Source organism: Aspergillus ibericus (assembly GCF_003184845.1).
Source record: "Aspergillus ibericus CBS 121593 unplaced genomic scaffold BO80scaffold_70, whole genome shotgun sequence".
NCBI lineage: Eukaryota > Fungi > Ascomycota > Eurotiomycetes > Eurotiales > Aspergillaceae > Aspergillus > Aspergillus ibericus.
Genome location: NW_020292168.1, coordinates 1 through 27,852, shown reverse-complemented (window position 1 = coordinate 27,852; position 27,852 = coordinate 1). Strand labels below are relative to the sequence as shown.

Here is a 27,852-nt window from a genome sequence, read left to right as displayed (position 1 = left end):
CTGTTGACCGTTCATTTCAACATGCGCTAAGGTATAAAGCTCTGTACCATCACCCCCAACCCCATCACATCCACTTCCATTTCCCACTACATCACGCAATCTGCAATACCATACCGTCATCTCCCAATCATCAATAACTCCAATACACTAACAACATGGAATCCAAAGCATCCCAAACCACCCTTCTCGCCAAGCACGTCGGCATCACCGTCTCCTCCATCGACAACGCCCTCGCCTTCTGGAACGGCGTCCTCGGCCTCACCACCTGCGCCACCGTGGAACCCAGCGCTGCCGAACAGAACACCCTCACCGAGACTCTCACCGGCGTCAAAGGCGCCAAAGTCAAACTCGCCCATGTGAAAATCACGGAGGACTTCGTGGTGAAACTCATCGAATACACCTCCTCTCCCGCGGAAAATGGCGTGACTATCAAGAGTAAGCCCAATGTGCCGGGTACCATGTATCTGAGCCTGCAGGTGGCGGATCTGGATGGTGTTCTTGAGAAGGGAAAGAAGTTGGGGTGGGAGATGGTGGATGGGACTGGGGTGATTACCTTGCCTCAGTGTGGACCGTCTGCGGGAAGTAGGGTTGTTTTTCTGAAGGGGCCGAACCAGGAGATGGTGGAGTTGGTTGAGGCGCCGGGGGATAAGGCTGTGAAGGGGGTGAAGGGGAGTGCGCTTGTTGAGGAGATTGAGAATGGTGGGGAGGAGGAGGGCAAGGAGGAGGAGAGTGCTAAGAAGAGTGATGAAGAGGTGAAGGATAAGAAGAAGGTCGTGGAGACTATTTTGATTGATGACTGTTAATTGTGGCATATTGCTCTGGGGGCTCAAGTGTGGTGTGGGGGCATGCCTATTGCGTCTCATCGGAGACATGGGGCAGTTGGTGAAGGAGGAGTAGAGGGTTAGCATCACTGATACATATCCACTTGCCCCTAGCCACTGAGCATTAGATGCAATAAATTCACAGGTATACTTCAATAGAACATCATACCTTACATTAGATAAACCGTAATATCTACAGAGGCCGTCACGCCTAGCCTTCGTGGAGGTTTGTCTTGACCATACCGTAGTCCAAATATATCGAGTCGACATACAGGAAAAATACCAGTTGAAGCCCCTTTATCCAGTCGTCTAGAGCTCATCCCGCCTAGTTCACTGAGAAATCCCAGTCTCTTTATTACTATGTCTCTATCTAGGTTCAAATTAAGGTAATTATTGAGCCCCTACCAGACCGCCCAATCTACCCCTACAATATAATTATCGAAGGCCGGCAAAATCACGGGTGAGGGTTAAGGGTTCGTATTCCTGGGAGAAGCCAAAAAGTGCGAGACGTTCCCCTTCTTGGTAGGATGCCAGACATGTGAAGGTGGGTCTTTCGATGATGGCAATGCATTGTTCTGTCTGAGGAGCAAGAGCAGTGTTGAGATCCCAATACTGTCTGCTCTGCAGTCAGCACTGGCCGGAAGAGTCCGTTATCCATAATTCCGTAGAAGGCCAGTCCGGAGACTGCAGCGAAAGGATGATTCTGAAGAGGGGAGTCCTAAGAGTCTCTCCTAGTACTAGACGGAGGAAAGCAAACCAAGTAAGAGGTTCAATGGGAGACTCCTGAAGAAAAAGGGCTTCTCCGCGAGTCTCAGAGAGTTTGGTAGAGAGGATACGATAAAAGAAGGTGTCGCGAAGGCACCTACTGAGAATTCGGGCTCGAAGGTGAACATAAATATAGTGGTTTGATACTCATTAGATCGTTTCTTTCTCAGCACATTTATTCTGACTAGCCACTCCATACACTCAGCACTTTCAAGTGCGAAGAGCAATAGGCGAGCTCAGTGGAAGTTGCGCTTCGTGGCCATGAAGAGCCATTTCTGCTATCCAACTCCCGGTAGTCATTACCTGAGTAGCATCATCGGTCACATCGGTTGTAGAGTCCGTCTATTTCACCTGAAATGAACTCGCTGGCTTGAATCCTGTGACTGCAATGGTGTGACCTACTACAGGACCCGGGAAGGTTCCGGCGGCGGATGGCTCCGCGACATCACCAGAGGGGTTATACTGCATCCGAGTGGATTATGGAAAGCCAATCCTCCTCCCACTATCTTCTCTATATATATTCTCTGCTCCTTGAACTCCGCTCTCTTCCATATTTCTGTTAGAATCTATACTTTATGTCTATCATCTCCCTCTCTCTTCCGCCATGCACGGAATGACCTAACATAGGGTGAAGCCTGATTTGGATATTAAAGTCAGTAGGAGAGGCTCCGCTGGCTGCAAATGCCTCCGTTTAAAGGTTCCTGTGGCTGAATTGTTCACCTGTATGAAGCGGGTGTTCAAGAATCTTGTCAGATGTCCTAGAATTGGGGACCTCGGAGCCATTCGGGCGCCCATTCTCCTCTGTCCCAGGCTGCTTGCCGCCAGCTGTAGAGCAGTTTAGTCATATATCGCATACCAGCAATCTATGCTCTAGCAAAACAGGATCGTGGACATGATCAAGGGACTGCACCTACCCTTTCGAATCCAACTGCCAGCCTCATCCCCGTTCAAAATGGACATTCACATGATCCGTTGGGCTACAGGAAGTCTTTACAGTCTGCCGAGGTTCCGGACAAGGCATCGTCAGTGGTCAGTATCAGAGCACTTGCCGGAAACGAGAACTGAGAGGAGCGAGTTCCATGTGTTCTTGGTATCACCTGATGCTGGCCTTTTCTTTATACCTATCGGATTATTTTTAGTACCCGGCTTGTTTACATGACTGTGTCGCTGTTTATATCCCTCCATCGATTAATCCATTCTTACTGAGCTATAAGTTATTAGCCAATTTCTTGGTAAAGGTCTCGATGGAATGGCCACAGGCAAGGGCTTGCAACTGTGCATCTTGTTTTTATCTCTTAGTAAATCACAATAAAGAATCAACTTCTACATTACTGAAGATAATTAGCCGTACATTGCATAATGCAGTGAGACATAGATGCTGGGGTAGTTGGCAACCGGCTCCGGTTGGGAAATCAATTTGCCTGATGGCCGCTGTAGCCAGTGACTCGGATTTTGAATCGGTGTTCCTCAATACCCGCTTCTGGTGAAAAAGACAACTCTTCAGAAGGCATTCAGGTGAGATCGTGCTCATCCTATCCTACAGCCTTGGGATGCAGTGGCTGACCTTGTGTGTCTGCGATTGAAGAATGGAATTACCCACGCTTTTGTGGTACAGTTTCCGACTGCGGAAGATCGCGATTATTATGTGAAGCAAGACCCGGCTCATCAGGCTTTCGTTAAGAGTCTAGATGGGATTATCGAGAAGGCGCAGGTAATTGATTTACTGATCGTGTGTATTGAGTTGGTTGATCAATCAGTTCTTATTTCTGTGGGCGTACAAAGATCCTTAGAAATTACGGATATTGCATTGCCGATATTTGATATATTGGGTTTTATCTGTGTCATCAAATTAAGCAACGATCATATTGATCCAGATTCTCAAAGTTGATTCGGAATTTAGTTGTCTAAACAAGGATATTTTTACTATAAATCCTCTACTTTCGGTTCAAGTAAGGAAATTATTAATCATTTTGATAAGTTTCATCCCTTATCTCGTAGACATTGCTGAAGATGGTGATCCACAGCAGGTTTAGAAGATACCCCCCCACCTCATCACTCACCGCGATTGTATCAGATAGATGGCGATGCTTGTGCAACCGATGCGCTCATCTGACGTGCGGGGTGCTGACGAATGGCAACGAGCGATAGCGGGAATGGCTTCAGAATCGTAATGCCTGGGCGGGATGGTGTGATCGACAACGGCATATATACTTCTACCTTATTGTCAACCACCACCTCGTCTTTTTACAAACATTATCGACATTCGGATAAATACTACTCCATCATTCACCATGGTTGAGGTTCAAACTCTCGTCCAACCGGACATCCAATACCACCCCGACTACGACAAATACACGGCCCGCACCCAGCGCCGCATCACCACCGAAACCCTACCCACAACCCTTCCCCCGGGGTTCCCGGCACAGCTCAACTCCCCTCTAGTCTGGGAAGGCTCAGACGTGGAACAGCGCGATGACTGGATCTACCAACTCAACGACGCCCAGCTCGACGAGATCGACCGCGCTCTCCAAGACTTCAAATGTACCCCCACCCCCCCCTTCCCCCAACCTCACAACCGATCTAACATACCCACCAGCCAAAAACCTTCCCTTAGGCACTATCAACCAAACCACCTTCCCCCTCCCGACCCTCCACCCCATCCTCCGCTCTCTTTCCCACGAAATCCACCTCGGCCGAGGCTTCGTCGTGGTCCGCGGTCTCCGAATCGACCACTACTCCCGCGAAGACAACATCATCATCTACGCGGGCGTATCCTCCCACATTGGGAACTTCCGAGGCCGACAAGAAGACAATCGATCCAAACACACCCCGTCGCGGGTCCTCTCCCACATCAAAGACATCTCCCATACCGTGCAGCCCGGCACCATCGGCGCCCCCTCCAACACCGCCGACAAACAAGTCTTCCATACCGACTCGGGCGATATCATCTCCCTTCTCTGTTTGCAGGAAGCGGCTGAAGGCGGGGAAAGTAAATTGGCGAGTAGTTGGAATGTGTATAATATACTTGCCAAGGAAAGGCCGGATTTGATTCATACCTTGACGCAGGAGTGGCCGTTTGATGGGTATCCCCCCTCCTACTCTCTCTACCCGAGTGTCGGGAATTGTGCAAGCCCTAACAAGGAAGCAGGTTTTCCAACCCAACCCAACCCTACACCACCCGTCCCCTCCTCTTCCACCAACCCGCCACGGAATCGACCCCCGAGCGCATCCTCATCCAATACGCCCGGCGCTATTTCACTGGCTTTATGGCCCAGCCGCGATCAACCAATATCCCCCCTATCACTGAAGCACAGGCGGAAGCTCTCGATGCGCTGCATTTCCTCGCTGAGAAACATAGTGCGTCGCTGGGGTTCCAGAAGGGTGATATTCAGTATGTGAATAATCTGAGTATCTTTCATGCGAGGAATGGGTTTACGGATGGGGTGGGGAAGGAGTAAGTCACCTTGCCTTCTATTCTTATTTGGTTGTTTTAGAGGGGGTGAGTGCTAATGGTGGACAGACGGCATTTACTCCGTCTTTGGCTGAGGGATCCGGAGTATGCGTGGAAGACGCCTGATGCGTTGAAGAAGCGGTGGGAGAGTTTGTATGAGGGTTTGTCGGTCGAGGAGCAGGATTTTCCTCTCGAGCCGAGGATTAGGGGGAATACTACTTCTTAAACCCTTGATCAGGTATCATTGAATGGGTTGATTTCAGGTATATTCGTTGATCTATGAGAAAAGAGCAAGTTCATAAGAGTCTCCTTTACACATTTTACTCTGGCAATTCTCCTGTTTGTTCCAACTCCGCGGCTCTCAGACGGACAATATATATTCCCCTCTGCATCTTCATGACCAGGATATCCATGGTCGAGCTCGAGAACACGCCCCACGCAGCATGTACCTACAGAGAATCGACCCCACCGCAACACTCACTACCAACCAGAACGACTGCCCCTTCCACTCAAGGTGGCATACAAAATCACTAGACGTGTAAGAAGCAACCAGTGATCCGAGAACCCGACATTATCCAAGAAGCATGCGTAGTCGCATCGGCCACCACCATATAGCCTCGATCTAAACCCCGGGCAATACAAACAACGACCTGAACAGGAATATCTGGCGCGGACCCACCCAGCGACGGCCCTCATGACAGTCGAGTCTGTTGATTAGACATCGATGATTGGCAGCGGAGGAGGATGACTGATGTACTGAGAAAGAAATGCAGTGGGGAGGATGAGTCGTATAAGAGGGTGTGCAAGCGCCAGGTCGGTGGGTGTCATGTATGGCTTTGCTAGGGCTTAGACTGAGATGTGGATTGAGATAGCATTGTGGATAGGTGATTCGGGATTGCGAGAGCGGCGAGACTTGATGTACGAAGGACCTGGTGGCGGGTCATATCTGTCCACTCGCATGGAGATTGAGATCTGTGGCATGGCGTGGATAGATAGGGTTGAGTTCTCGAAATGAAGGTGGGTTACCGTGAATTGAGCATGGAAGTGACAGACAACGTGATGTTAGTAGAATCATTAGATTCGGATGCGAGAAGAAAGATAACCCGTGAGGCTATGACAATCACGGAGCAGAATGTCGAAGGGGTAATCCCCAGGTTGGCGCTCGGTGAACATAGGGAATCCAGACAGGTGTCAGAACCATGCTATCGAGGGGCGTCTTCGGATCATATCTTCCATGTAGGAACACATACTCGTCCTTGCCATTTCCCATCCAGCAGTACATTTTGACACCCTTGGAGCTGTTTATACTGCTGAGCTGATAGACGAATGTATTGCTGCAGCTTGCGGGGCTATGACTTCCTCAGTCAAGAGGCGTACATGAGCGTCCCTGTGACTGTCCGCGGCATTCACTGGATACATAGTATCGCATGTATCCAGCCTCTATAATACCGGTATGTTGTCTTCAACCAAGGAGACTGAGTCCTGGTTGTTAGGAGTGGTCTGTCTTTTCGGTATTTCGGCCCGATATTTGCCATGCAGGCGACCTGATCCACGGCATTGCACCTAGTCCTTCCGAGGGCCTGCAAGCATAACAATTTATGCAGAGAACCCAAAGGCTAATTTATGTTTCCAATATGGGGAAGGACTATTTCCATGGCGTTAAGGGACATAAACGGTCTGAGGTGGTCAGGTGTGTGCAGAAGACCCGCGTGACTGGATTCTGGCAGGACACCAACCCTTTCAATCCCCATGATGCGAGATGCTAGTTCGGGGAAGACTTGGTTAAACATAGACGCGGTAGCTGCCACTGCGGATCTCATGAAAGTGGACTCTGCACGTTGGGACCAAATATGTGTTGACCATTGACCAGGTGCGACATATGCCACATATGCCGCATTCTCAGACTTCAATTCAAAAGCAACCCACTGCATCTCTGGTTTTGTGGTCGCGAAAGGAACATGGTGGTCCCCGAGATTGGGAATAAGACAACGCAATTTCTCAGACGCTTCACTTCATCTGAAGATCGTATAAAGATGGATCGCATGTTTTAAACCTCTTGTGCATGCAATTAACCTAGACGTTGAGAACCCACGGCAAGTTCCACAATATTGCTATGAGTGCTGTCTGGGCAAACATGTTATCTCATGGAAACGGTATCTGCCAGGCGAGGTGAACGGCTTCGATCCATGCCATGTCATCATGGACTGTGTAAGTTTGTGCTCTACCATTGGAAGAGCCATGGGATAAACCCCCTACGCTCTGGGCTTGAAAACGAACCGGGATCTTGTTGAATCCAGTGCAGGAGGAGTGTAGTAATAGCAATTGTGCCCATTTCATTTTCCTTTGAGGTAACTGTCCGAGTCGTGCCCACCCTTCGTACCAGACAACACCCACTGCAGGAGCAGGGAGACACAATTTCAAAAGTCGTTGTTGTATAATCCATAATCTCTTGCTTTTAGCCCAGTCACCACTTTCGCGTTGAGCATTGCCAGACCCAGATCCCAAGGCCAGATACCTTTCACACCATAGACCAACCAAGCGCAAGCCATGAAAGTCAGATTGATCCAGGCCAAGGCATTCTGATGCTTGTGTAGTGGTCGAGATCACAGAGCTGGATGTTGCAAGTCACATGGGACCTTCGTTTGCATGGCCTGAGCGATCTGGCTTGTGCAATTTTCCAGTAATCGGCCGATTTGGGTATGTCGCACACAGCGCGTAGATGTGCAGAGACAGAGGAGAATATGACGTATTCACGAGAATAGAATATCACCCATGTTCGAACGTTTGGAGAATACCATTGTCTGCGGTGTGGGTACGAGTCAATAATTTTTCAGCTTACCCAGCATATTAGATGGGCAATAGACACCCTGATCTGGGCATCATATCCTCATTCCAAGTAGGCATGCTCAGGGGTAGTCCTATCAGGTGGGAATGATGTTGACGGTCGAACTTAAGACTCATTTCACTTCTAATCTTCAGGTCAAACAAGGCTGGGGGACGAAGTGCAATCCAACACTCATAGCATCGGTTTGGCCACTATGCCATGCGATAGAGGTATCGATTTCCCTCTCCTCGCTTCCCTCGAGCAAAGCATGATATCAGCCTCAACCGCCTGTCACGCCAGGCAACACCTCCAGGCGCAGCTCCAACTAATAATCATTCCAATAGACTCATAATTTGCTTCACGGATCTGAGGACAGCGAAGACACAGGTCGGGGTCTGGTTTGCTTGGGTATTTGAGGCCGTCGCATGTAAAGGGGCGAATATACTGCATATCGTGTATCTTGTGCTTGGAGACGCAGAACCATTGAATACCCCACATGCCCTGTGCTGTCCCCGCAGGATGTTTGGGATCCAGGGTTGCCTAGGTGAGAATCGAGTTGCTGGTTGCCAGCATGGATTTGAATGAGGACTAAGAGCAGGCATGAGGGATTCAACCAGAGTGATTGTTCTGGTCGCTGGTCAAGGTAACCGGTTGGAAGGATGATGCTTTTCGAATACCTTCGGAATATATATCCCTTATGCCCATAGGACGAGTTATGTCAACATGGCAATAACTGGTTTCAGTTCCAGGAGTTGGAGTTCCCTCACTATATATTTCACGTGTGGTGGCTGTAAAACCAGATCTGGTTAATATGTAGCGACTACTCAAAAGCCATGAGTCGTCCCTGGGCCTCTTACAATCCCACATACGGACCGGTGTAAAGTCTGCAGGCTTAACATCGGTCTCAACGCTTCCGTGCAGCAGACGACGCAGCGCCTGCTGCTTGTAACTGACAGCCTGAGCCAATAATGCTCATTCGCGTTATACAACGGCTTCAGTCGTCAGAAGGGCACAGGCCCAGATCCATTCAATGCCAAAACAAGGACCCAATGTAGCTTGTCTCTAGGCGATCAGAACCGCCCTCGCAAGGGAGAAGCTAAGGTGCACCCAGTAGGTTCTCCTGAATATACCTAAAGTTAAATCTGCAGCATACGTCACAGAGGAAGAAACTTCCATCGTGTAGCCGATAAGCGTTCTTTCTTCCCGGAACAACCATATAAACCCGGAACACTGGGTGTGACGCAAGTGTGCCGGCAAGGCTGCCGCTGATAGCGGAAGCGACAGTACTTCGTCTTTCTCATTTTGGATAGCCATGTTATATTTCCTGATATTGTTCTGCAATGAGTGGGCAGAGTGCTGCTGTAGCCTCTGTGCTGCTAAGATGTGGCCGGTGCATTGTTCTGCAGACAGGTAGAATTCTGCGGCTGAGTCGTTGCGCCATGCGTTCTCCCATGGGTAGACAATGATTCCAGGTTGGACATGTAGATGGTGAACGTGGTGCATAGTTGGGCTAGGTAGCTTGTAACTTCGGAATAGCCAACTCAGCTGCCTGATATCTGGCGAGCCTATCCCGAGTTCTGTGCAGGATGGACGACATGAAGTCATTGCGAATATCATGATGGATAATGGTAACGAAGAATAAATTGAAGTTCTGCTGGACGACCATAATTGAAGTCAATCACTCCGATAGCTCCATGACAACAGAGCCAAGCATCAGACTCGGAAAATCATGATAGAGCAGTTCTCTCCGACATTGACATTCAAGAGCGGTATTTGACGCTATAGTCATGAAATGATCCAGGCGTATAGTGAGAGGCACAACTTGGAAGTTGGCATATGGTGGCTCGGGCTGGTGATGAACAGGAATCATAGCCTTAGGGTGATCATCAATCAAAGCAATTTTACGGATGATTGATCGTTGATATGCCGTCGCCGAATTGCAGTGAGCATTGGGCATCGGAATTATAAGCTGGTCAATGATACAATCTTGGAGTTGTATATGAGCTGATGCGTAGCAGAGCAAAGTCAGTCATCCGATATACGGTTGTGAGCGAACCATCATATGATTGCGTTGGGGATGGCCCAGCGAAATGAGTTGAAACAACTGTACTCAGAGTGCACTGTATGCAAAGACTGTCACCACTCGACTTTGTCAAACATTCCCCCATTCCTCATGTGTATAATGTCCCGTTATCTTTCTCTGTATCCTGTTGAATCCTAGGTCATCCAACCTCGTTCAGAAGACAACTGCTGCCCGAATTCCTAGAGATCTGTCATGACGCAGCATGTAGATGGGTTAGTCTATAAATGAAGCCGTACCCGTGCATCGACACCATATACGGTACCAGATGAGACACCATGGTCAGTCCGTCGGTTCGGCTCCAGTCCGCCCGCATCAGTCTATCAAGCTTAATGAACAAAACACCATGTAATAGATCTTGTCGGTCTTCTGAGCTGATCTCACCCACCCACATGGCAATTCCCTGCCGTGTTGATTCCGTACATGACTCCCACCCACGTTCAAACCCATACATCAAGATCACTTGCATAACCGAGTACATTCTCTTCCATGTCTTGATTGCGAGCACAACTTTGAGATGTTGGTCTTGATTGTATGCATCATGATGAAAGGTAGGCGTCCGTATCATGGACATCATACTCCCTCTTCTTCCTTATCTCAGTTGCAGGTATATATATGAGGTATTGCTCTGGTTGTGACTGTCGTAATAGAGGCATGCATCTGCATCATGGACATCATACTCCCCCAAACTATGGGAATCGGATAGCTGGTTTCACGGCAATTACATGCCTCGGACGAGTTGGGAAATCGTGACTGGCAAAGTTTGGTGTTAGAGTGAGGCTGGGGCAGGTCATTCCGGGAGGAGATTCGGGAAGTTTTCCTTGACCGTGCGGAAAGGATGGGGTTAGGCCATTATATAAAGTGGGATATGGAGCGGAGCCTTGGAGGGTGAGTCTGGCTGCTTTGCTGCTTTGCTGGCTGGATGGTTGGCTGGCTGGATGGATGATGGGATTGGAGAGGTGGGTGGAGGGTTTTATAGGGATCAAAGGAGACGGGAGGTGGATGCCAAGGGGCCTTCCTTAGGGACTTTGACGGATTGCGCCGCATTTTCGCAGGGTAATCACCGCTATTAAAATTTCAGATAGGGGTTGTCCCTATTTAAAATAACGTTATCCGTTCAGATGGCAACGTATTTCAGCGGAGAGTTGCTTGTATTTCTTCGTGCTGGACAAGTTACCAATTTTAAGACGGAAGTAACGGCAGCATTGAAGCGCAACAGGTTCATTCTCGTCAGCATTGTTTGAAAGCTCCATACTTCGCGCTTATAGTGGTAATGGACTAGAAATGCACTGCAACCCGATTCAAGTTCCCTGTGAGCAAACAGAATCAGGTACGACTGGAGACCTCATCAAGATACAAAAGAATTGCGTGAGTAATAACTGCAAAAGAGAGAGGAAAAAGGAGGGGGGAAGGGATCCATGTGGTGCCCTCACCAGAACAGATGAGACAAACTCACCAGTTAGTGCCCATAATTCCAAAGTCCCCTTCCAATTCTCCCCACAGAGGGGTCAACCCCAGACCCAACCCGCCCCGTCGTCGGAAATCCCAGGCCGGAGTGCATAACCTTCTCCTTCCGAAGGAGTACCCCAGGAAACCCATCTCCAGGTCCGAGACATCCCTACAAGGATGTCATTTGCCGATGGACTCAACCCCTCCTGAATTCTCCCAATCCTTAATTTCTAGTCGGAATTCATCGGAAGCCATCCCTTGCCATCATCACTATTATCCGTCGAATTGACAGGAAAGAAGACCATGTCACAATCATACGACCTGAATTCCGAAGGGGAAGACTCCGGCAACTGAATCCACCACGGAATCCGGATTCCGACCCCGGGAGAGACCGTATAAAGCGACTCGGGCTGCGAGGTGTCGGGTTCAGCTAGGATTGGTCCGTCCGACAGGGGAGATAAAGTTACGTTTTCTCCCCTCCCCGTGGGGAGAGGCTGAGTCCGGTGGACTACGTTAAGGTTTCTTGGTATTGAATGATGATGTCATATGGTTGATCTATCTACATGCGCAACCAGGAAAGTCATCTAATGACCCATCGGAATGGGCTTGTCTGCGCTCTTCATCCGCTCGTCAATGACCTCCTTTCGCTCCTTGCGCAGCTGGCGAGCGTACTTGACCCCGAACCCGTGTTCGAAGACCTCTTGGACTTCCTCCAAGACTAATCCGGAGACTTCCGGGTAGAAGAAATAGATCCACACGTAGGATATCCCGCAAATGGCGGCGTAGAAGCCGAATGCTCCCGACAGAGTCATGGACTTGGCCATGGTGAGGAAGGTGCTGGAGACGATAACGTTGCTGCCCCAGTTGGAACAGGTCATCCACATCGTGCCCATGGCGCGCACTTCCAACGGGAAGAAATCCGTGCTCATCCAGGCGGTGTTACCGACTGACACGCCGTAGAAGACGACGAACCAGATCACAAACACCAAAACCGCAATCGCGGGCCCGGATACCCCCGGGTTCAATGGTTCCAAGGTCTCCATGTTCACCGGGATGAAGTGGATGGACACCGCGACGGCCACAAAGCCCACGGCCATCCCCCAGACGGTGGAGAGAAGCAGTCGTCGGCGTCCCCAGCTGTCCACCACCATCATGTTCACCCATGTCATGATAAAGTTGGTGCCGGCGACCACGAGACCCACGGCGGTGGAATCATCGAACCCCACCAGCGCAAACAGAGTCGACGAGTAATACATGAGAGCATTGAACCCGCTCATTTGCGAGATGACCATCAGGCCACAGGCACTGATCAGCGCGCGGAGATTGCGGGGCACGGTATGCAGTTTCACAATCTTCGACCACTTGCTGCCCGTTTCGTTGATCTCGCGGGCCTGATCGCAGGCCGCCCGGATGGAGGCCAGCTGCGCGTCGATTTGTTCGGTGGTTGCAGCGGCCCCGTAGATTCGGCCCAGGACGGCGCGCGCTTCTTCGTTTCGCTGGTTATAGACGAGATGGCGCGGTGACTCGGGACAAAACGGCATCATGCAGCCGAGGATAATGGGGGGGATGGCCCCCAATCCGACCATGTAGCGCCAGCCGTGGCTGACGTCGGCAAACGCCGCCCCGATCGCATACGAAATGATCTGGCCTCCGGTGATGGACATGTTGTTGAGCCCGATGAGACGCCCGCGCGCCCGCGCGGGGGCGATCTCCGCAATGTACAACGGCACTACCATGGCCGCCGAGCCCACGCCCAGCCCGACGACGACTCGTCCCACACTCATTTGGGCGATCGTGAAGGCGGCCGCTTGGAGGACGGAGCCAATCACGAACAGAATGCAGCCGAGGTAGATGGCCATTTTGCGCCCGAACTACGGGTTGGGATTAGTCTGGGATTTGCTTTTCGGGCCAGGCAACAGAAGGATGACTTACTCGGTCTGCGGTGTTGCCCGCGAAGATGGCGCCGATGAAGGCACCCCCGGAACACAACGAGGTGATCATTTCCTTTTCAGAGCTGGTGACGGGGCGATTATTCAGGTCGGTTTTAAGAACCACGAGCACGCCGGAGATGATGCCGGTGTCGTATCCGAACAGCATGCCGGCAATGGAGGCGGTCAGGGCCACCAGCCAGACGAACCAGGTGATGGGCAGGTCGTTGACACTGGCGGCAAGAGCCTCCAGGTCTGGGGCATGATCGGCGACTTCGATGTGGTTCGCATCGGAATCCTTGAGATCCAAGCTCGACTTGAGGTCTTTCTCGGAAGCCATGATGAGTGAATAGAAGAAATTGCAGTAAGGACAATGGGGTCTGCCTTCCAAATCAGCCATGTGCAGGATACACCCCCAGTATAAATACTCCCAATGGATGAGGTCAGACCTATAGCAGCCTCGACTATTCCTCGAGTGGTAACCATGGCAGATCGTGGACCCATGGCGCCAGTCAATAGCCGAAAATGCGGGGGTGGGTGTCCGGGGAAGACCGTCGTGAGCCACTTCAGATGATGACGCTCCATTCTTCGGTGGGATTGTGGGCGTGGATAAACTGATTGGCTGGTCGGCTGGTTACACTGGATGCAGCTGCCTGCATCCTGGTTGGTCACGGCTGCCAGAACCTTCTGCCAAGTGCCTCATCGGTGGACCCAGGTCGGAAGAGTGTTTACCACTCCACTTTTGGTTTTGTTCCCGCTCACCCGGACTGTCAACTGATGACTTCATTAATCACGAGCCTGGGCAATGGTGAGACACTCGCAGGCACGTTGAGCTAACAGAAGAATAACCTCGCCATTTCCTGTTTGGGGTTCATCCGCGAGGAGGTTAGCCACGCCCGGTCTAGCCCGTCACTCTTCGCGGCGGTTACATTCTTCGGGCCGGAAGCAGATGTCGCCTTGCAGCTCGGAGACCTAGACCCCAAGACCCATTGCCGGGGAGGCAATTGTCGAAGACGGATACTGCCGTGTCCCCAGGGATGACGACCAATCGACGGACGTAGCAGGGCACCCCGTGCTTGATATCGGTCTTTGCCCGACTCTTTGCATTACCCTTCGATCAAAATTAGAATCGCCTCTGAAAGTTTACCATGAGCAAGTCCACTCACCCGCCTCCGACCCCTTCCGGGGACATTGCAAAGTAATTCTCGCCCATATGCAGCCGCGACGGCTGCTGCGTAGCCATGCCACACGTTATTCTTGTGGGAGTCGCAATAATCCGAGATGCCCCGGATGACCAAACACGGGAACCCGTGCAGAGCCCCGGCCGCCTCTGTTTCGAAGCAGACGACCCCGTGCCGTCGCGCGAGACGATCCCTGACCACGCCGTCCTTGATTAAGCTGGGCCCTGACCCAATGATTCCTGGGTGTACTGTGATGGGGGGATCCTCCCGGCCATCCTCGTCTGCCAATACAGCAGGATCATCCGCGCGCTTGCGCGGGTCACAGCCTGCCTCTGAACATGACAACCCTGGTGCTTGGTGATGGTATTCCGCCGGATAGAGAATATCCTGGCTATGACCTGGAGCGGCATATCTCCTCAATCCTCGAATGGTGGTGTCTATTCGCCTCAAATGCGACTTGACAGGATCTATCCGCAGTCGCGCCCGCTTCATCTCCACCATCTGCATCGCCTCTAGCAATTCCGCTGGTGGCATCGATAACTGTCCACAATCTGCAGAACCGAACTGACTGTTCGCATATTCCACCACACCCGGTGTACCCATATCAGGCTTCCCCACCCACCACATCCCCCAGACGAATCCGCCCCTGGTCCGTGGTCGTCGGAACTCCCCCACCAATCCCGACCAATAGTCCGACGCGAACGTTCGGAAAGGTCCGACGCAGATGCGCGACAGCGGCAGCGGTTGAGGTATTCCCCGTGATGGGCAGATTGATGATGACGATGTTGTGGGTCGCAATCCGGCCGAGGGTGTGGTGGTTCGGGTCGCCGAGGGGCTGTGCGAGGGGCGGATGGTCCTCGTCGAGCATCAGGTAGGCCGCGGTGAATTCGACCTCGAGGGGGCTGATCCATGCGATGGTGTAGGATTTGCGGGTTGAAGGCATCTCTCCGGATTCTTTGAAAGGATCTCATCGTGCTTTCTGGAATCTGTTGGGTTCTGGAGACGGGGAATAGGAAGTGGTGAAGCGGGGATGGGAAAGTGGTAAGCGCCCAGCTCGGCTGAGGTGGCATGGCGCCTCACATCGTAAGGATGATTTGCCGGGCTCTACATAGGCAGCTGCATTCAGGTCCTCTTCTTTCCTATTTGCCAGTTGATAGCGTTTACTACTAAGCGTGATATAAATCCCTACAAATGTTCTACAGATCTTCGATCTATGTTACGAGAAAAGATCCTCGATGATCACAGTTTACTCCGCCCACTCACATCCACCTCTCGACCGTCCCAAGCCCGCTGAATCGCGTTCCAATACCGCATCTCGTTTCCCATCACCAGTCCACAATGCCGACTGTCCTCGAAGCTGACGCCCAGGACCGAATATCCCTTTTCTCGTGCCTCGTCCATATGCCCCACCACATCCTCCCACGGAATCATCCCATCCGTCAGCGAGTAGAGGTATAACCTTCGCGCCTCCGTGCCAAACAGACTCGGATCATTGAGATCCGCTTGATAATCGTCAATCGACCGCATCAAGCCAACGCTTTGCACGGCATGAGCCACCCGTAGCGTCGGGTAGAGGATTATGGTTCCAATGGCCCGCCCAGGCTGGGTGGCCGGGAGCGCCACAGCGGCAGCGCCGTAAAATCGCTGGAATGAGGCATCACCCGGACAACAGTCAAAAACCATCAACTTGATGGCGGATCTGAAATCCACCCCGGTGGCCGTCGTCATGGATCGCGCCAGCTGAGTGACGGTGTTACACCCCCCGTTGGAGAAGATGTGCAACAGCACAGAGGCATCGCGGTTGGCGTGTAACACCCGGGTGATCAATTCTCTAGCAGGCGTGAGATTCGGATCAATGGTCTGAAACGACCGGGCCAGATAATCCCGAAAGCATGTGTTCAGGAGCACAATCGCAGCACCGGGATAGTGCTCGCGATAGGCGGTGGTGTATTTGGCGATGCGGCGGGGGGTGGCGCCGCCAAACCAGGTGCAGAGGATGATCAAGGCGGGGTGGGTATCAGATGGAGTGGATGTCGGTTCATGGAGATGGATATTCTGGCCGATGGAGCGAAAGTGCGGGATGAATGGATCGACCATGGTGCAAAGCTGTGGAGCCAGAGGGGCGGAACCCCTGGGCGGAGGCGGGGATAAATAGTCCCCGAACATCGTCAGATCTCCCCGAGGGCCATGGACGGTGGGTAAGCACTAACCTGGGATAGGATGCTTATTACCTAGGTATTACTATGGATGTAGGTGACTCGCTGGAAGTCGCCGGATCGCCGCATGGGGAAGTCCGACGCGTACCTATCGGCTGCCCGCCTTACGCTACATTGAAATGCCATTTTCCATCCTTTCCTGCATTATTCTTCTTGTCATACAGAAACAGGCACGCGGAGTGGCGATTCTGCAGCTCTACAGAGGGGACCAAAAGTACATAGCACTACTGGTATAGTACTAGCATCCACTTAAGCGGGGGTCAAGCGACGGAGCCAACCAATTATCTCACCTAAAAAATGAGCTAATGTTTATGATTGAGCAATTGTCACCGAATAGCACTATCACTCGCAAATCAGTGTTTTTGCTGCCTTGTAAATACCAGAGTTGGCCAGTCCGAATCTTCTCAGCCCAACCATGTCTATTTAGTCAAGTCAGCGTCGAATGGTGTGGCTGAGACAGACCCGCTTGGCGGTAAACCCCATGGTCGATCCACCGTGTACTTTATTTCCCCGCATAGCTCCTACCACATCATACGGGGCCTGGAGAGCGGTACCCTTCCGAATCGCCCATGCTGACAACCAAGACGCAGAAGACGTCACCAAGTCATTACTGGAAATGGAATACTCATGGGAATAACCCAGATTCATCCAGTCTTACCCCTCCAGTGGCATCATTTCACTTCTTCCCAAACAACTCCTCCCACCTCGCCAACACTCTCCCCTTCAACTCCTCCGAGTACAACCCCTCCATCCCCGCCTCTACACAACCACCCCCCCACCAACACCCCCCACCAACCCAACCTCCGGCACAACCGCCTCATCCTGGCCCTCACCGGCGCGACGGGCTCCATCTACGGCATCCGCACGCTCCAAACCCTGCACAACCTAAATATCACCACGCACCTCATCCTCTCCAAATGGGCCCTCAGCACCCTCACCTACGAAACACCCTACACCCCCACCGACCTGACCACCCTCGCCACCCACACGCACAGTCCACGGGACCTCTCCGCGCCCCCCCCCCCCCCCCCCCCCCCCCCCAGCAGCGGCAGTTTCCCGCACGACGGAATGATCATCGCGCCCTGCATGATGAAGACCCTCGCTGCGATCCGCATGGGGTATGGGGAGGATTTGATCGCCCGGGCCGGGGACGTGTGTATTAAAGAGGGGAGGAAGTTTGGTGCTTATGGTGCGGGAGACGCCGTTGAGTGCCTTGCATTTGGAGAATATGTTACACCTGGCGAGGTTGGGGGTTGTGGTGGAGGGGGAGGAGATGGGGGAGGGAGAGGGAGGGGGTTTAGGCAGTAGATGTGGTTCATGTCTCTTAGTGGCTTGTGTGGTGAGGTGAGTATATGGAAAGGTATCACAAGTCATCGTCTTTTGTGTCTGAGAGGTGGGTGTGGATGGGAGAATAAAGATGTTGGACATGGAAGAAGGTAGAGATACTGGGCTTTCCCCTGTCTCATGTGAAAGATGACCTCTTTCACTTGCGAGTGATGCTAGATAATATTGTACTTGCCATGCAACGAGCTTGAATCAAAGGTGTTCTCCGATGATGTAGGGTCACTTGGGATATAAGGGGTTTCATCCTGGAGCACGACACTTAGGACGTAGCATTCAACACGTGGCAGTGAATTTATGTTATTTAAAGGCGAGAAACTTGCAAGAGGGAAATGGATTCCGCAGTGAGTGGCATGACTGGACAGGCTATTATAATGTGTCGCAGATGGCGAATGGAAATGCCCTTGAGGTGTGACCTGGTTACCGAGCCATTTGCAAGACACGGAACTCAGAGCGCGTGTGCTCTGTAAGCACACATCGCTTGTCAATGCAGATAGTTCACTACCAGCAATGGAAACAGCACTTCGAATCTCTGAGTCTGGTCATGATGCAAACGACTTCATCTCGTCTCTCGATTCCTGCTTGTCCTTCCCTCGGTGGAACAACACTGATGCAAAGGCATAATCTCCGCCCCCCACTCTATGCTTGCAAATTATTGCACAATAGATCCCGTATCGGGTTCTCTGTGATTTCAATTCATGGTCAGCATATCAACACCGTTCAACAGCTTCAATGAGAGAGATTCTCAGCTATGGCAGTGTCCGACCATGCGTGTGCGCGGCGATGGCGCTCGATGGACTGCGTCGCGCTTCTCGGTGTCGTCGCAGTTGGACTCTTAACCCGAAATTTAGCATTGATGTGGTGGTTCACCTAACTGCGACAACGCATCCGTGGTGTCGCAGGACATTGACTGGGCAGGATGTTGATGTGGTTGCAGCATCGGCAGTATCTTCATGTCAGGTGATCTAGTCCTACCTCTTATCCCATATCTCTCCTTCATGTCGAATAACAAGTCGGAAGAAGACAGTAAGCTCGTTCGGGCTGTTGTTCGACCGAATCCATGAAAAACCCCGTGCGGGGTTTGTCAACCACGCGAAAATCCAATCCACCAATAGATCCCACCCTCAACAAGGCACTGTCACCGTGCAGCCAATGCGACGTTATCCACCGCGTGCCACATAAAATGGACGGGGAAGATGCATGTTGCCGAACAGAGGGCGGTCAAAATGCGTCCTTTACTGTGTCTGCTTTTTGCGGCCTCGGGTCTGGCCGTGGGGCCTGCGTCTTTGGAGTCGGACGTGGAGATTCTGCTGCATAATGATTTGTTAGGTATTGCGATGACTTGATATCTTTGCGAATGGTGCTGACAGTGACTAGAGGCTGAAAGTTCGTTGGCAAACTCCGGGGTGATCCTTTTGGATGACAAGACCTGGACGGAAGGAAGTCAGGCCTGTGAAACACTCGGGGAGTCACTCTGGGGGAGCCCGCCATCCACCCCAGCTGACATCACAGCCGATCTGGAATATCTCTTGTACCGAGGGGACTACGGGAGTCAGCAGCGGTTCTGGATATCCCCGACTAACAACAATTCCCGAACGATTGATCTGGAGGGAACCATTGCGACGGCAGACGGCAACAGTCGATTTCCCGTCCTCTGCACACAGACCGCCCCTTACTCAACAGAAGACTATCAGAACACGAGCAGCCCATACCAAGTCACCGTCCATGCCAATAATGAGTCCCTGACAGGGTGAGAACCCTCTTCCGAGTCTCAAGACGTCGCTCACAAGACAGCTTCCGAGACCACGTCACGTTTCGCTTCATCGGGGTTCGCTTTGCTACCGAACAGCAACGATGGACGTATCCGGTGCCATATACCGGAACAGGTGGAAATCTATCGGTCTTGGAATATGGCTCGAACTGCCATCGTGACGCACGTGGGAACGAGGAAAATTGTCTCATCCTGAATATCTGGACGCCGTATTTACCAACCCATCCCGAGAAGAAAAAGTTGAAGCCAGTGGCATTCTGGATCCACGGGGGCGCCTTTACCGGGGGAAGCCCTAACGACGCCTACTATGATGGCGGCAACCTGGCCTCCCGAGGTGACGTCGTGGTGGTAGGAATCAGCTATCGTCTCGGTACCCTGGGCTTTCTCGCTTTGAACGATGGCAAAACCAACGGGAACTTTGGTCTGGCCGACCAGGTTGCAGCTCTCGATTGGGTGCGTCAGAATATCGAAGCCTTTGGAGGCGACCCCGACCGCATCACCATCTTCGGCCAATCCGCCGGAGCAGCCTCCGTACGGGCCTTGCTTGCCTCTCCCAAGGCCAAGGGCAAGTTTGCCCGAGCCATCATGCAAAGCAACCTGGGTGGCCTTGCCTATGGCACGACCTACTCCCAATACTATACCATCGACGAGGAAATGCAAGTGGCGGGCGAGCCCATCCTGGAGGAGACCAATTGCACGGTCGCAGAATCTCCGGTCGACTGTCTCAGAAACTACACGGCCAGCGCCATTACAGCCCTCGATACAACAGCACGGTACCTGGTCGTGGACGGAACGTATCTGACCAGTCCTGAGCTGGACCTCAGTCCCTCCACAGACACCCCTCATGTGCCTGTCATGATGGGTATCATGCGAGACGATGGCGCCGCGTTCATCGACTATCCCAGTGCCGGCGAAAACATCAGCACCTTCTTGACGGAAAATGACCTCCCCGCATCCGTCCTGACAACCGGTCTCTTCCCTAATGCCGCTGGACCCAATGCTACACTAGACATCTTCAACACATCCGCCCGCATCGGAACCGACAGCATGTTCCGATGCATCGATGAAGCGACCGGGTATGCCGGTGTCACGAACCACATCTTCCCCGAGGTGTACTTTTACGAGTTCAACCGATCGTACGAACTCGCATCACAGGATCCTAATGGACATGTATGCTATGCCCCTGCGACGACGGCGTATCCACACGGCGATCCATCGCTGGAGTACTATAAATGCCACTCAGGGGATCTATATTACATGTTTGGAAATCTGCGCCGGCTGAATCAGCCCTTCCGGGATGAGTACGAGCTGCCGTTTGAGCAGTATGTGCTAGACTCGTGGGCCAGTTTTATTCGCACGGGGAGTCCGACGCCGGATCTGGCGTTGCTGCAGGCGCGGGGATATGCAAATACCAGTCGGGTGGTGCAAGAGAGTGGTGCATGGCGTCCGTTGAAAGAGGGGGATTATAGCTTGAGACGGTTCCAGTGGCCGCCGTATCAGGCGCCGTTTGATGAGGTGGAACAGTGTACAGCGCTGAATCTATCGCTGAGCTATTATGTGATGCAGCAGCCACTGCTTAGCTAAAAATATTCGGTCCATGAGGTTGGACTATGGTACAGTCCGGAAGATTATTGGTGGATGAATTGGTTCACCAGTGTGAATTCACAGACTACGCCTACGTCGAGTAATGTTTCCAGCAGCTCCGGTAATAGCAGCACTTGTGATCTCAACTGGCAAATTCTGAATTCACTGAGAAAAACAATCATTCCAGTGTGCACAGTCGCTGCCTCTAACCAACCGATGATCGGTCGATCGATCGGTGGCAGCTAATTATAGCCGTGATACGGAGTATTTCCGCGGAGAAACTTGCGTCGCTTATACTATCTGTGTACTATGCACTAACCGAAGTAGAGATCCCCGATCTCAACCAGCTTAGCTAGCGTAGGCGGTGACAGTCCCACCGCCCAGACATACTGCCAGACATCCCCATCCGGCGCGTCAAGTCTGGTTCTCGACTCATTTTGAATATCCTCATCTCATTCTTGATTCTTCCAAACCCACCTCTACTCAATTGACTTCAGTCCCTACCGACCAATTAACCAGTGAGACACCCCTGCTACCCCCATCACGCCATCACATCCACTAACCCCTCAGCTCACCACACAGACCACAGAACCCACCACCCCATCACCAACTTACCCTGCAGCATCATGACCACCCGCCCTCTCAGCCCGCCTACCTCCCCCGCCCGGAAACGCACCTGCGCCCCTTCCCTCCCCTCCTCCCAACGCCTCTGCCACGACTGGATGATCGTACAAGGCAACGTGCACTACGCGCGCGACCGCGCCCACTTCACAACCTACCGGCCGGTCACCCTGCGTCTCAAAAACAACATCTTCAACCCGACCGAAGAGCTCCAGGTGGCCGGCATCGGCACCGTGCAGATCCCCGTGGTGCGGAGTCTCGACAACCCCTTCGATACGCACACCATCACGCTCGACCACGTGCTGCATATCCCCGAGGCGGTGTGTAATGGGTTTAATCCCTTGCTGTATGGGAGTAGTATGTCGTGTACGGAGACGGCGTGGACGGGGGCGGATCGGGAGGGAAAGGGGGTGTGGGTGGCGAGACCGTTTCGGGGGGGTGCGAGGGTGGTTCTGGGGGGTGGGTTGGAGGGGAGGGGTGAGTCGGAGATTATTGAGGGGAGGTATTATACGTTGAGTTTGTATGTTAGTGCGGAGGAGAGGGAGGGATTAATTGCTGGGGTGTGAGTGTGTGTATCTGTCTGTGTATGTGTGTATGTTATGGTAGTGTAATATCATGTGGAGCACGTGGAGACAATGTGCCTAGGCTCGACCCTGCAGTAGCCAGACCCTCATAGGCTCTGGTTCTGGGTTGGGCAGTGGATGCCCGAGCACGGTGCGCCCACCCGAGAAGGCTAGGAGCACCTGGCGAGGGTCCATGTGGCAGTGGGGATATACCTCGCGAATTATAGCATTGAGCTCTCGCAGTGGTGGACGCTGGATGGGTCATCTGCGATGCATGGACATCGCTTAGGTTCATCTTTATTACCCCGGATCCTACTGAGCACGGCACGTCGGGCCGTACTCCGGAGTAAGCTGCTAGCTGAGCTGAGCTTGGTTAGGGTCCGGTCAGCCCACACACCAGTGAACCACTCACTAGTAGACATACCCCGGATTCTCTATTCCCGTTTGGATACGGGGCAACACCCTTGCTGCATCAGCCATCCTATCAGATTCTCCCGCCATATTACCGTTGCATCCATCCCCTTGCCAGCGGCCACGGTGTATATAATCCTCGTAAGTCCCTCTGATCCATCTCATCAACCAAACTCACCATGGAGAAACCAGACGCTAGTGTTCACGTCGAGACCGATGTGCCCGTCAAGGGGGTGGCCAATACGGCGTTGGCAGTGACCACCTTTGAGAAGCCATCGCTATGGACCAAGAGCATGTTCAAGGTGATTCCTTCTTTTCTGTGTCGTTAATTCATCTAACGATGGATTCAGCTGTACTGCTGCATCGCCGTGGCCATTCTCAACTCCTGCATCAACGGCTACGATGGATCCCTGATGGGATCGATTAACAGCTATGCCCAGTACCGTGATTACTTTGGCTTCGACCCGAATAACGGTACGCCGTCTACGGGTATCGTGTATGCCATCTACACCATCGGCAACATCGTCGGCTCGTTCTGCGCCGGTCCATTCACTGATTTCAAAGGTGCCCCCATACCCTCTTCCCATCCCCTGCCCAATATTCCCCAGCCACTTACCGGGTTTACAGGAAGAAGAGTCGGCATGGCCCTCGGCGCCATCTTCATCATCGTCGGCACCATCATCCAAGCGACCTGCCACAACCTCGGCGGGTTCATGGGCGGTCGCTTCATCCTGGGATTCGGCGTCGCCATCTCCGCCACCGCCGGACCAGCCTACGTCTCGGAAATCGCCCATCCCGCCTACCGGGGCGCCATGACGGGTCTCTACAATGTGCTATGGTTCGGTGGTGGTATCCCGGGAACATTCATCCCGTGGCGCACCAGCCAACTCGAGGGGACGATGAGTTGGCGGATTCCCATCTGGCTCCAGATGGTGTTTTCGGGGTTGGTCTTGGTGTTTTGTCCGTTTATTCCGGAGGTAACCCTCCCTATCCCTTTCCTAATTGTTCATGATGGGCATGATGATTAGGGCAAGGCTAACAATACTGGTATGTAGAGTCCCCGCTGGCTCATCTCGCGCGACAAACACGACGCCGCCTTGAAAGTCCTAGCGGACTACCACGGCGAAGGCGATCGGAACTCGCCCATCGTGCAACTGGAATACCATCAGATGATCGAGGATATTTCCCAGACTGGATCCGATAAGCGCTGGTGGGATTATCGCGAGTTGTTTAATACCCGGGAAGTACGGTATCGGTCCATGTTGGTAATTATCATGGGTACCCTCTCCCCCCCTGCCTCCTCCATTTCCCTCTTCATTCATCCAAATGCTAATGATGGTAGCAATCTTCGGCCAATGGTCCGGCAACGGCCCAGTCAGCTACTACTACCCACAGATGCTGCGCGGCGCCGGGGTCACCAGCAACAACACCCAACTCCTGCTCCAAGGACTCCAAAACGTCGTCTCGCTTCTCGGGGCCATCTTCGGCGCCCTCATCACCGACCGCATCGGTCGTCGCACCCAACTCCTCACCAGTACCACCATCGTAGTCATCCTCTTCGTGATCGTCACCGCCCTGAATGCAACCAACGTCGTCGACGGCCCAGACGGTACCCCCATCGCCAAAAGCTCCGTCACGGCGCGCGCGCAAATCGCCATGATTTTCATCTTCGGGTTTGTGTATTCGGCTGGCTGGACGCCCAATCAGGCGATGTATCCGGTCGAGTGTTTGCGGTATGAGAGTCGGGCGAAGGGGATGGGGATGAATAATGTACGTTCATTCCTCCCTATACCCTGGGTGAATCTATACTAATCTGGTATTGATGGGGATGGTAGTTCTTCGTCAACATCGCCTCATTCTACAATACCTTCGTCACGGGCATTGCGTTCACCGGTGCGGGATGGAAATATTACTTTTTGTTTATTTTCTGGGATACCATGGAGGTGGTTGTGATTTACTTTTTGTTTGTGGAGACGAGTAAGCGTACGTTGGAGGAGTTGACGGTCATCTTTCAGGAGAAGAATCCGGTCAAGGCGTCGTTGAAGAGGGAGAGGATTGTGGTGGAGGAGGATGGGGAGGGGAAGGAGGTGAGCCGAGTTGAGGAGTAACCTGTTTCTCTGGTAGTTGGGGGTGTGTGTGGTGCAGAGGGGGGGAGAAGGGGGTTATTGGTGTAGGCAGTGATGGAGGTATCATGATTGAGTTAGGGATGGTATGGTATCCGTCAAGCATATCTATCCCATCCATCATCCATATCCCAAAACAGCGTACCTCAACAAAGAAACCCTAACCAGAGAATAAATAAAGTATCTCACCGACTAACAATCGTCTCCCTCACCACCTTAATCCCCCCTCCTGCATCCCCTACACTCCGTCCACTCCTCCCATCCACACTCACACTCCCCCCATCCCCTACACCAACCCCCTCCCACTCCCTCACCGTCGCCAACATCCCCACCTCATCACTCACCGTCCCCCACTGCGTATCCGGCAACGACAACGGATGACGGAACTTGCGGCGTCGATTCTTACTATTCTCGCTGGAGTGTAGATCTCCCGTGCCTTCAGATAACGGGTAACTTTGCGAGCTGGCGCCGCCTTTCGTGGAGATGTAGAGGCCCGCGCGACGGGCGAGACGACGACACAGTGGGTAGATCATCGGGATGTTGCCGATGATCATGGCCACGAAGGTTTCGCGGCATGCCCACCGGCCGGCTTGGGCGGCGCCGTTGGCTCCGGCCTTTGCATGTCCCCCTGTTAGTGTATTTGGTGTGGGTGGGTGGGGTGGTGGTAGGGTATAGGGTATGGGAGGTACCGTAACGATCAACACGCAGCGAAGTATCCCCGCCGCCATGACAAAGAACCCCCCGGAGAAAAGAACGATGAGTTCGAGTTTCTCACGCCAAGGGAGACGCGCTTTGAAGAGGATCTATCCTAGTTCAACATCTGAATATGAAATGAGGTGTAGGGGGGGAGGGGGGTATACAGGAAACGGAATCGAAATGAGATATAAATCCGTCGCAACATTCAACGTGACCGTCACATAAACATCGATATGCGAGACGGCCGGTTGGCAGTAATTCCCGGGGTCGGGGTTAATCTGCCAGTTCTTGTGCAGGGGGTGACAGCCGAGGAGGATGCTGAGAATGACAGCGATGTAGGTGACTCCGATGACGAGGTACGCAATGCGGATGCGGAGGTGCATGTTGATCAAACCGGCCCTATTCCATTAGTACTCCTGTACCGAAGTGAAGGATGGGATGGGAGGTACGTTAATCGGGAATAAAACACCGCCATACAAGTCTTCAACAACCACAACAACGTCGTATACAACGACCACCCCAGCACCTGTGTTTTCGACCCTCCCACCCGAAGATGGTATTCATGCGACGATGGCGACAGCGCTGCGCGCTCCGCCGCCGTCATGGAATTATTGGCCAGTCCCATCCACCACGCACTGACGCAGTACGCCGCCCCGGTCTCGAGACCATACACCACCTGTTCATCAGCAACCATACCATCATCAAAGGGATAAACGTACCCCCGCCACGGGCATCAGATAATCATCCAGCATGAGATTCTTCGGCCCCGCCGTGACCCATCGTGCGACGACGCGGAAGATGATCGCCGTGATGGCGATGGCGAGGAGGGTGAATGCCTCGATTACGAAGTCGTCAGCCATACCACACTGAATCCACCACACAAGAAAAGAGGGAAATTTGACGATCTACATACGTCAAAAGGTAGCAGCGACTATTAAATAATCATCCAGCAACAGCGCTGGCCCGTGTCTTCTCTCCTGCAGAAGTACGATGCAGGCAAGCGAGCGACCATCGCCGTAATTTCGGTACCGGGAAGGTCCCATCCTATTAGTGGACGGGGCAGCGATCGTCGGCCACTTGCAGCAACCCTCACGATTAATTACTAGCAGCCTACCGACTCAAAAATGAATCGATCTACGGAGTAACTATGGGAATCATGACAAATCGGACTCGGAAGAACTCTGTCTCACATGGAAATCGATATATCGATTCCTAAAAAGCTCCGAGCCGAACCAACAATGGCCCTGGACCTGTCAAGAACCTTGGCGAAAGTTTGGGTCGCGGGCCAGGGATCCACTGGTGGAGTTGAACCCTAAGCGGGAGCAACCAGACACTGAACTAGGGACCAGCCAGGTTAGTTCCTTGACTAGATAGATGGCTGGGTTGCGGAGCACCGGAAATGTTGCAATTAATTTCCGAAGAGGGGAAGACTATTAGCCTATTTATCGCGCTGGGGCCACGTAAGGGGTTGGTCGGGGTGTAACGGTTTGCTCAGCGCGGTGGTATTTATCTTCTCGCTGCGCTGCTACACACTTTGCATTGCACTGAATCTCGCGATGGAGTCGGTTGATGTGATTATTGTCGGAGCAGGTATCATTCCCAACAGTTCTATGACCAATTACCCCCCATTCAGCATGCTAATGCGAACAGGCTGGCACGGCCTCGCCGCCCTCAAAACCTACCACCAAGTCCACCCCAATGCCCGCATCCTGTGCCTCGACAACAGCGCCTCCATCGGGGGCGTCTGGGCCACGCATCGTCTCTACGAGGGCCTCAAATCCAACAATCTGCTGGGCACCTATGAATTCTCCGATTTCCCAATGGACCCCGCCACCTACGGGGTCCAACCGGGGGAGCACATCCCGGGCGGAGTCATCCACACCTACTTCCAACGCTTCGTGGAACACTTTCACCTCGCCGAGTTCATTCGCTTGAATACCACGGTGGAAGTCGCGGATCATCAAGCCGATGGGAGTTGGATCCTCACCACCACTACTACCTCCTCCTCCTCCTCCTCCTCCTCCTCC

The 27,852-nt window shown here is 52.7% G+C and overlaps 12 protein-coding genes across 12 annotated transcripts; 8 read left to right on the top strand and 4 right to left on the bottom strand.

The window, feature by feature from the left end:
• The first annotated feature begins 85 nt into the window (after window positions 1-85).
• On the top strand, window positions 86-927 carry BO80DRAFT_429718 (VOC family protein). Its single transcript, XM_025720537.1, has one exon. The coding sequence runs from the start codon at window positions 156-158 to the stop codon at window positions 801-803; it is 648 nt and encodes a 215-aa protein (XP_025569942.1). The 5' UTR covers window positions 86-155; the 3' UTR covers window positions 804-927.
• Window positions 928-3,062: 2,135 nt separating this feature from the next.
• BO80DRAFT_321448 (uncharacterized protein) lies at window positions 3,063-3,312 on the top strand (the record flags this gene model as incomplete). Its single annotated transcript, XM_025715133.1, has 2 exons — window positions 3,063-3,101; window positions 3,172-3,312. Coding segments are annotated over 2 exons (180 nt in total), but the record flags the coding sequence as incomplete, so codon positions are not given.
• A 548-nt stretch (window positions 3,313-3,860) lies between these two features.
• Window positions 3,861-5,347, top strand: BO80DRAFT_418506 (TauD/TfdA family dioxygenase). The gene is made up of 4 exons (XM_025718266.1): window positions 3,861-4,127; window positions 4,183-4,669; window positions 4,735-5,040; window positions 5,107-5,347. The coding sequence occupies exons 1-4, from the start codon at window positions 3,878-3,880 to the stop codon at window positions 5,261-5,263; spliced, it is 1,200 nt and encodes a 399-aa protein (XP_025569940.1). The 5' UTR covers window positions 3,861-3,877; the 3' UTR covers window positions 5,264-5,347.
• A 6,627-nt stretch (window positions 5,348-11,974) lies between these two features.
• BO80DRAFT_368238 (general substrate transporter) lies at window positions 11,975-13,658 on the bottom strand (the record flags this gene model as incomplete). Its single annotated transcript, XM_025716332.1, has 2 exons — window positions 11,975-13,261; window positions 13,323-13,658. 2 exons carry the CDS (start codon window positions 13,656-13,658, stop codon window positions 11,975-11,977), a joined length of 1,623 nt encoding a protein of 540 aa, XP_025569939.1.
• Window positions 13,659-14,243: 585 nt separating this feature from the next.
• Window positions 14,244-15,442, bottom strand: BO80DRAFT_450023 (purine and uridine phosphorylase; the record flags this gene model as incomplete). Its single annotated transcript, XM_025721783.1, has 3 exons — window positions 14,244-14,429; window positions 14,485-15,063; window positions 15,122-15,442. The coding sequence occupies 3 exons, from the start codon at window positions 15,440-15,442 to the stop codon at window positions 14,244-14,246; spliced, it is 1,086 nt and encodes a 361-aa protein (XP_025569938.1).
• A 183-nt stretch (window positions 15,443-15,625) lies between these two features.
• BO80DRAFT_429715 (uncharacterized protein) lies at window positions 15,626-16,605 on the bottom strand. Its single transcript, XM_025720536.1, has one exon. It carries the CDS (start codon window positions 16,594-16,596, stop codon window positions 15,739-15,741), a length of 858 nt encoding a protein of 285 aa, XP_025569937.1. The 5' UTR covers window positions 16,597-16,605; the 3' UTR covers window positions 15,626-15,738.
• Window positions 16,606-17,252: 647 nt separating this feature from the next.
• Window positions 17,253-17,976, top strand: BO80DRAFT_486688 (Phenylacrylic acid decarboxylase; the record flags this gene model as incomplete). Its single annotated transcript, XM_025723530.1, has 1 exon — window positions 17,253-17,976. A coding segment is annotated over exon 1 (634 nt), but the record flags the coding sequence as incomplete, so codon positions are not given.
• Window positions 17,977-19,282: 1,306 nt separating this feature from the next.
• Window positions 19,283-21,411, top strand: BO80DRAFT_418496 (cholinesterase; the record flags this gene model as incomplete). Its single annotated transcript, XM_025718265.1, has 3 exons — window positions 19,283-19,385; window positions 19,434-19,806; window positions 19,851-21,411. 3 exons carry the CDS (start codon window positions 19,283-19,285, stop codon window positions 21,409-21,411), a joined length of 2,037 nt encoding a protein of 678 aa, XP_025569935.1.
• Window positions 21,412-21,767: 356 nt separating this feature from the next.
• BO80DRAFT_393505 (uncharacterized protein) lies at window positions 21,768-22,449 on the top strand (the record flags this gene model as incomplete). The annotated part of the gene is made up of 2 exons (XM_025717254.1): window positions 21,768-21,929; window positions 21,982-22,449. A coding segment is annotated over exon 2 (411 nt), but the record flags the coding sequence as incomplete, so codon positions are not given.
• A 732-nt stretch (window positions 22,450-23,181) lies between these two features.
• BO80DRAFT_429713 (putative MFS lactose permease) lies at window positions 23,182-25,286 on the top strand. Its single transcript, XM_025720535.1, has 6 exons — window positions 23,182-23,308; window positions 23,357-23,570; window positions 23,634-23,983; window positions 24,062-24,284; window positions 24,349-24,776; window positions 24,842-25,286. The coding sequence occupies exons 1-6, from the start codon at window positions 23,186-23,188 to the stop codon at window positions 25,112-25,114; spliced, it is 1,611 nt and encodes a 536-aa protein (XP_025569933.1). The 5' UTR covers window positions 23,182-23,185; the 3' UTR covers window positions 25,115-25,286.
• A 28-nt stretch (window positions 25,287-25,314) lies between these two features.
• On the bottom strand, window positions 25,315-26,685 carry BO80DRAFT_418488 (uncharacterized protein; the record flags this gene model as incomplete). Its single annotated transcript, XM_025718264.1, has 5 exons — window positions 25,315-25,743; window positions 25,819-25,932; window positions 25,990-26,224; window positions 26,275-26,501; window positions 26,545-26,685. 5 exons carry the CDS (start codon window positions 26,683-26,685, stop codon window positions 25,315-25,317), a joined length of 1,146 nt encoding a protein of 381 aa, XP_025569932.1.
• Window positions 26,686-27,369: 684 nt separating this feature from the next.
• BO80DRAFT_469224 (FAD/NAD(P)-binding domain-containing protein) lies at window positions 27,370-27,799 on the top strand (the record flags this gene model as incomplete). Its single annotated transcript, XM_025722994.1, has 2 exons — window positions 27,370-27,415; window positions 27,476-27,799. Coding segments are annotated over exons 1-2 (357 nt in total), but the record flags the coding sequence as incomplete, so codon positions are not given.
• Between the last annotated feature and the right edge of the window lie 53 nt (window positions 27,800-27,852).

Bases quoted from the DNA above. Each gene is read 5' to 3' on its own strand.
- BO80DRAFT_429718 (XM_025720537.1), top strand. From the start codon at position 156: ATGGAATCCAAAGCATCCCAAACCACCCTTCTCGCCAAGCACGTCGGC.
- BO80DRAFT_418506 (XM_025718266.1), top strand. From the start codon at position 3,878: ATGGTTGAGGTTCAAACTCTCGTCCAACCGGACATCCAATACCACCCC. The intron at 4,128-4,182 runs GTACCCCCACCC...CATACCCACCAG, and splicing joins CGCTCTCCAAGACTTCAAAT to CCAAAAACCTTCCCTTAGGC. The intron at 4,670-4,734 runs GTATCCCCCCTC...ACAAGGAAGCAG, and splicing joins CAGGAGTGGCCGTTTGATGG to GTTTTCCAACCCAACCCAAC.
- BO80DRAFT_429715 (XM_025720536.1), bottom strand. From the start codon at position 16,596: ATGGTCGATCCATTCATCCCGCACTTTCGCTCCATCGGCCAGAATATC.
- BO80DRAFT_429713 (XM_025720535.1), top strand. From the start codon at position 23,186: ATGGAGAAACCAGACGCTAGTGTTCACGTCGAGACCGATGTGCCCGTC. The intron at 23,571-23,633 runs GTGCCCCCATAC...CCGGGTTTACAG, and splicing joins TCCATTCACTGATTTCAAAG to GAAGAAGAGTCGGCATGGCC. The intron at 24,285-24,348 runs GTACCCTCTCCC...TAATGATGGTAG, and splicing joins CATGTTGGTAATTATCATGG to CAATCTTCGGCCAATGGTCC.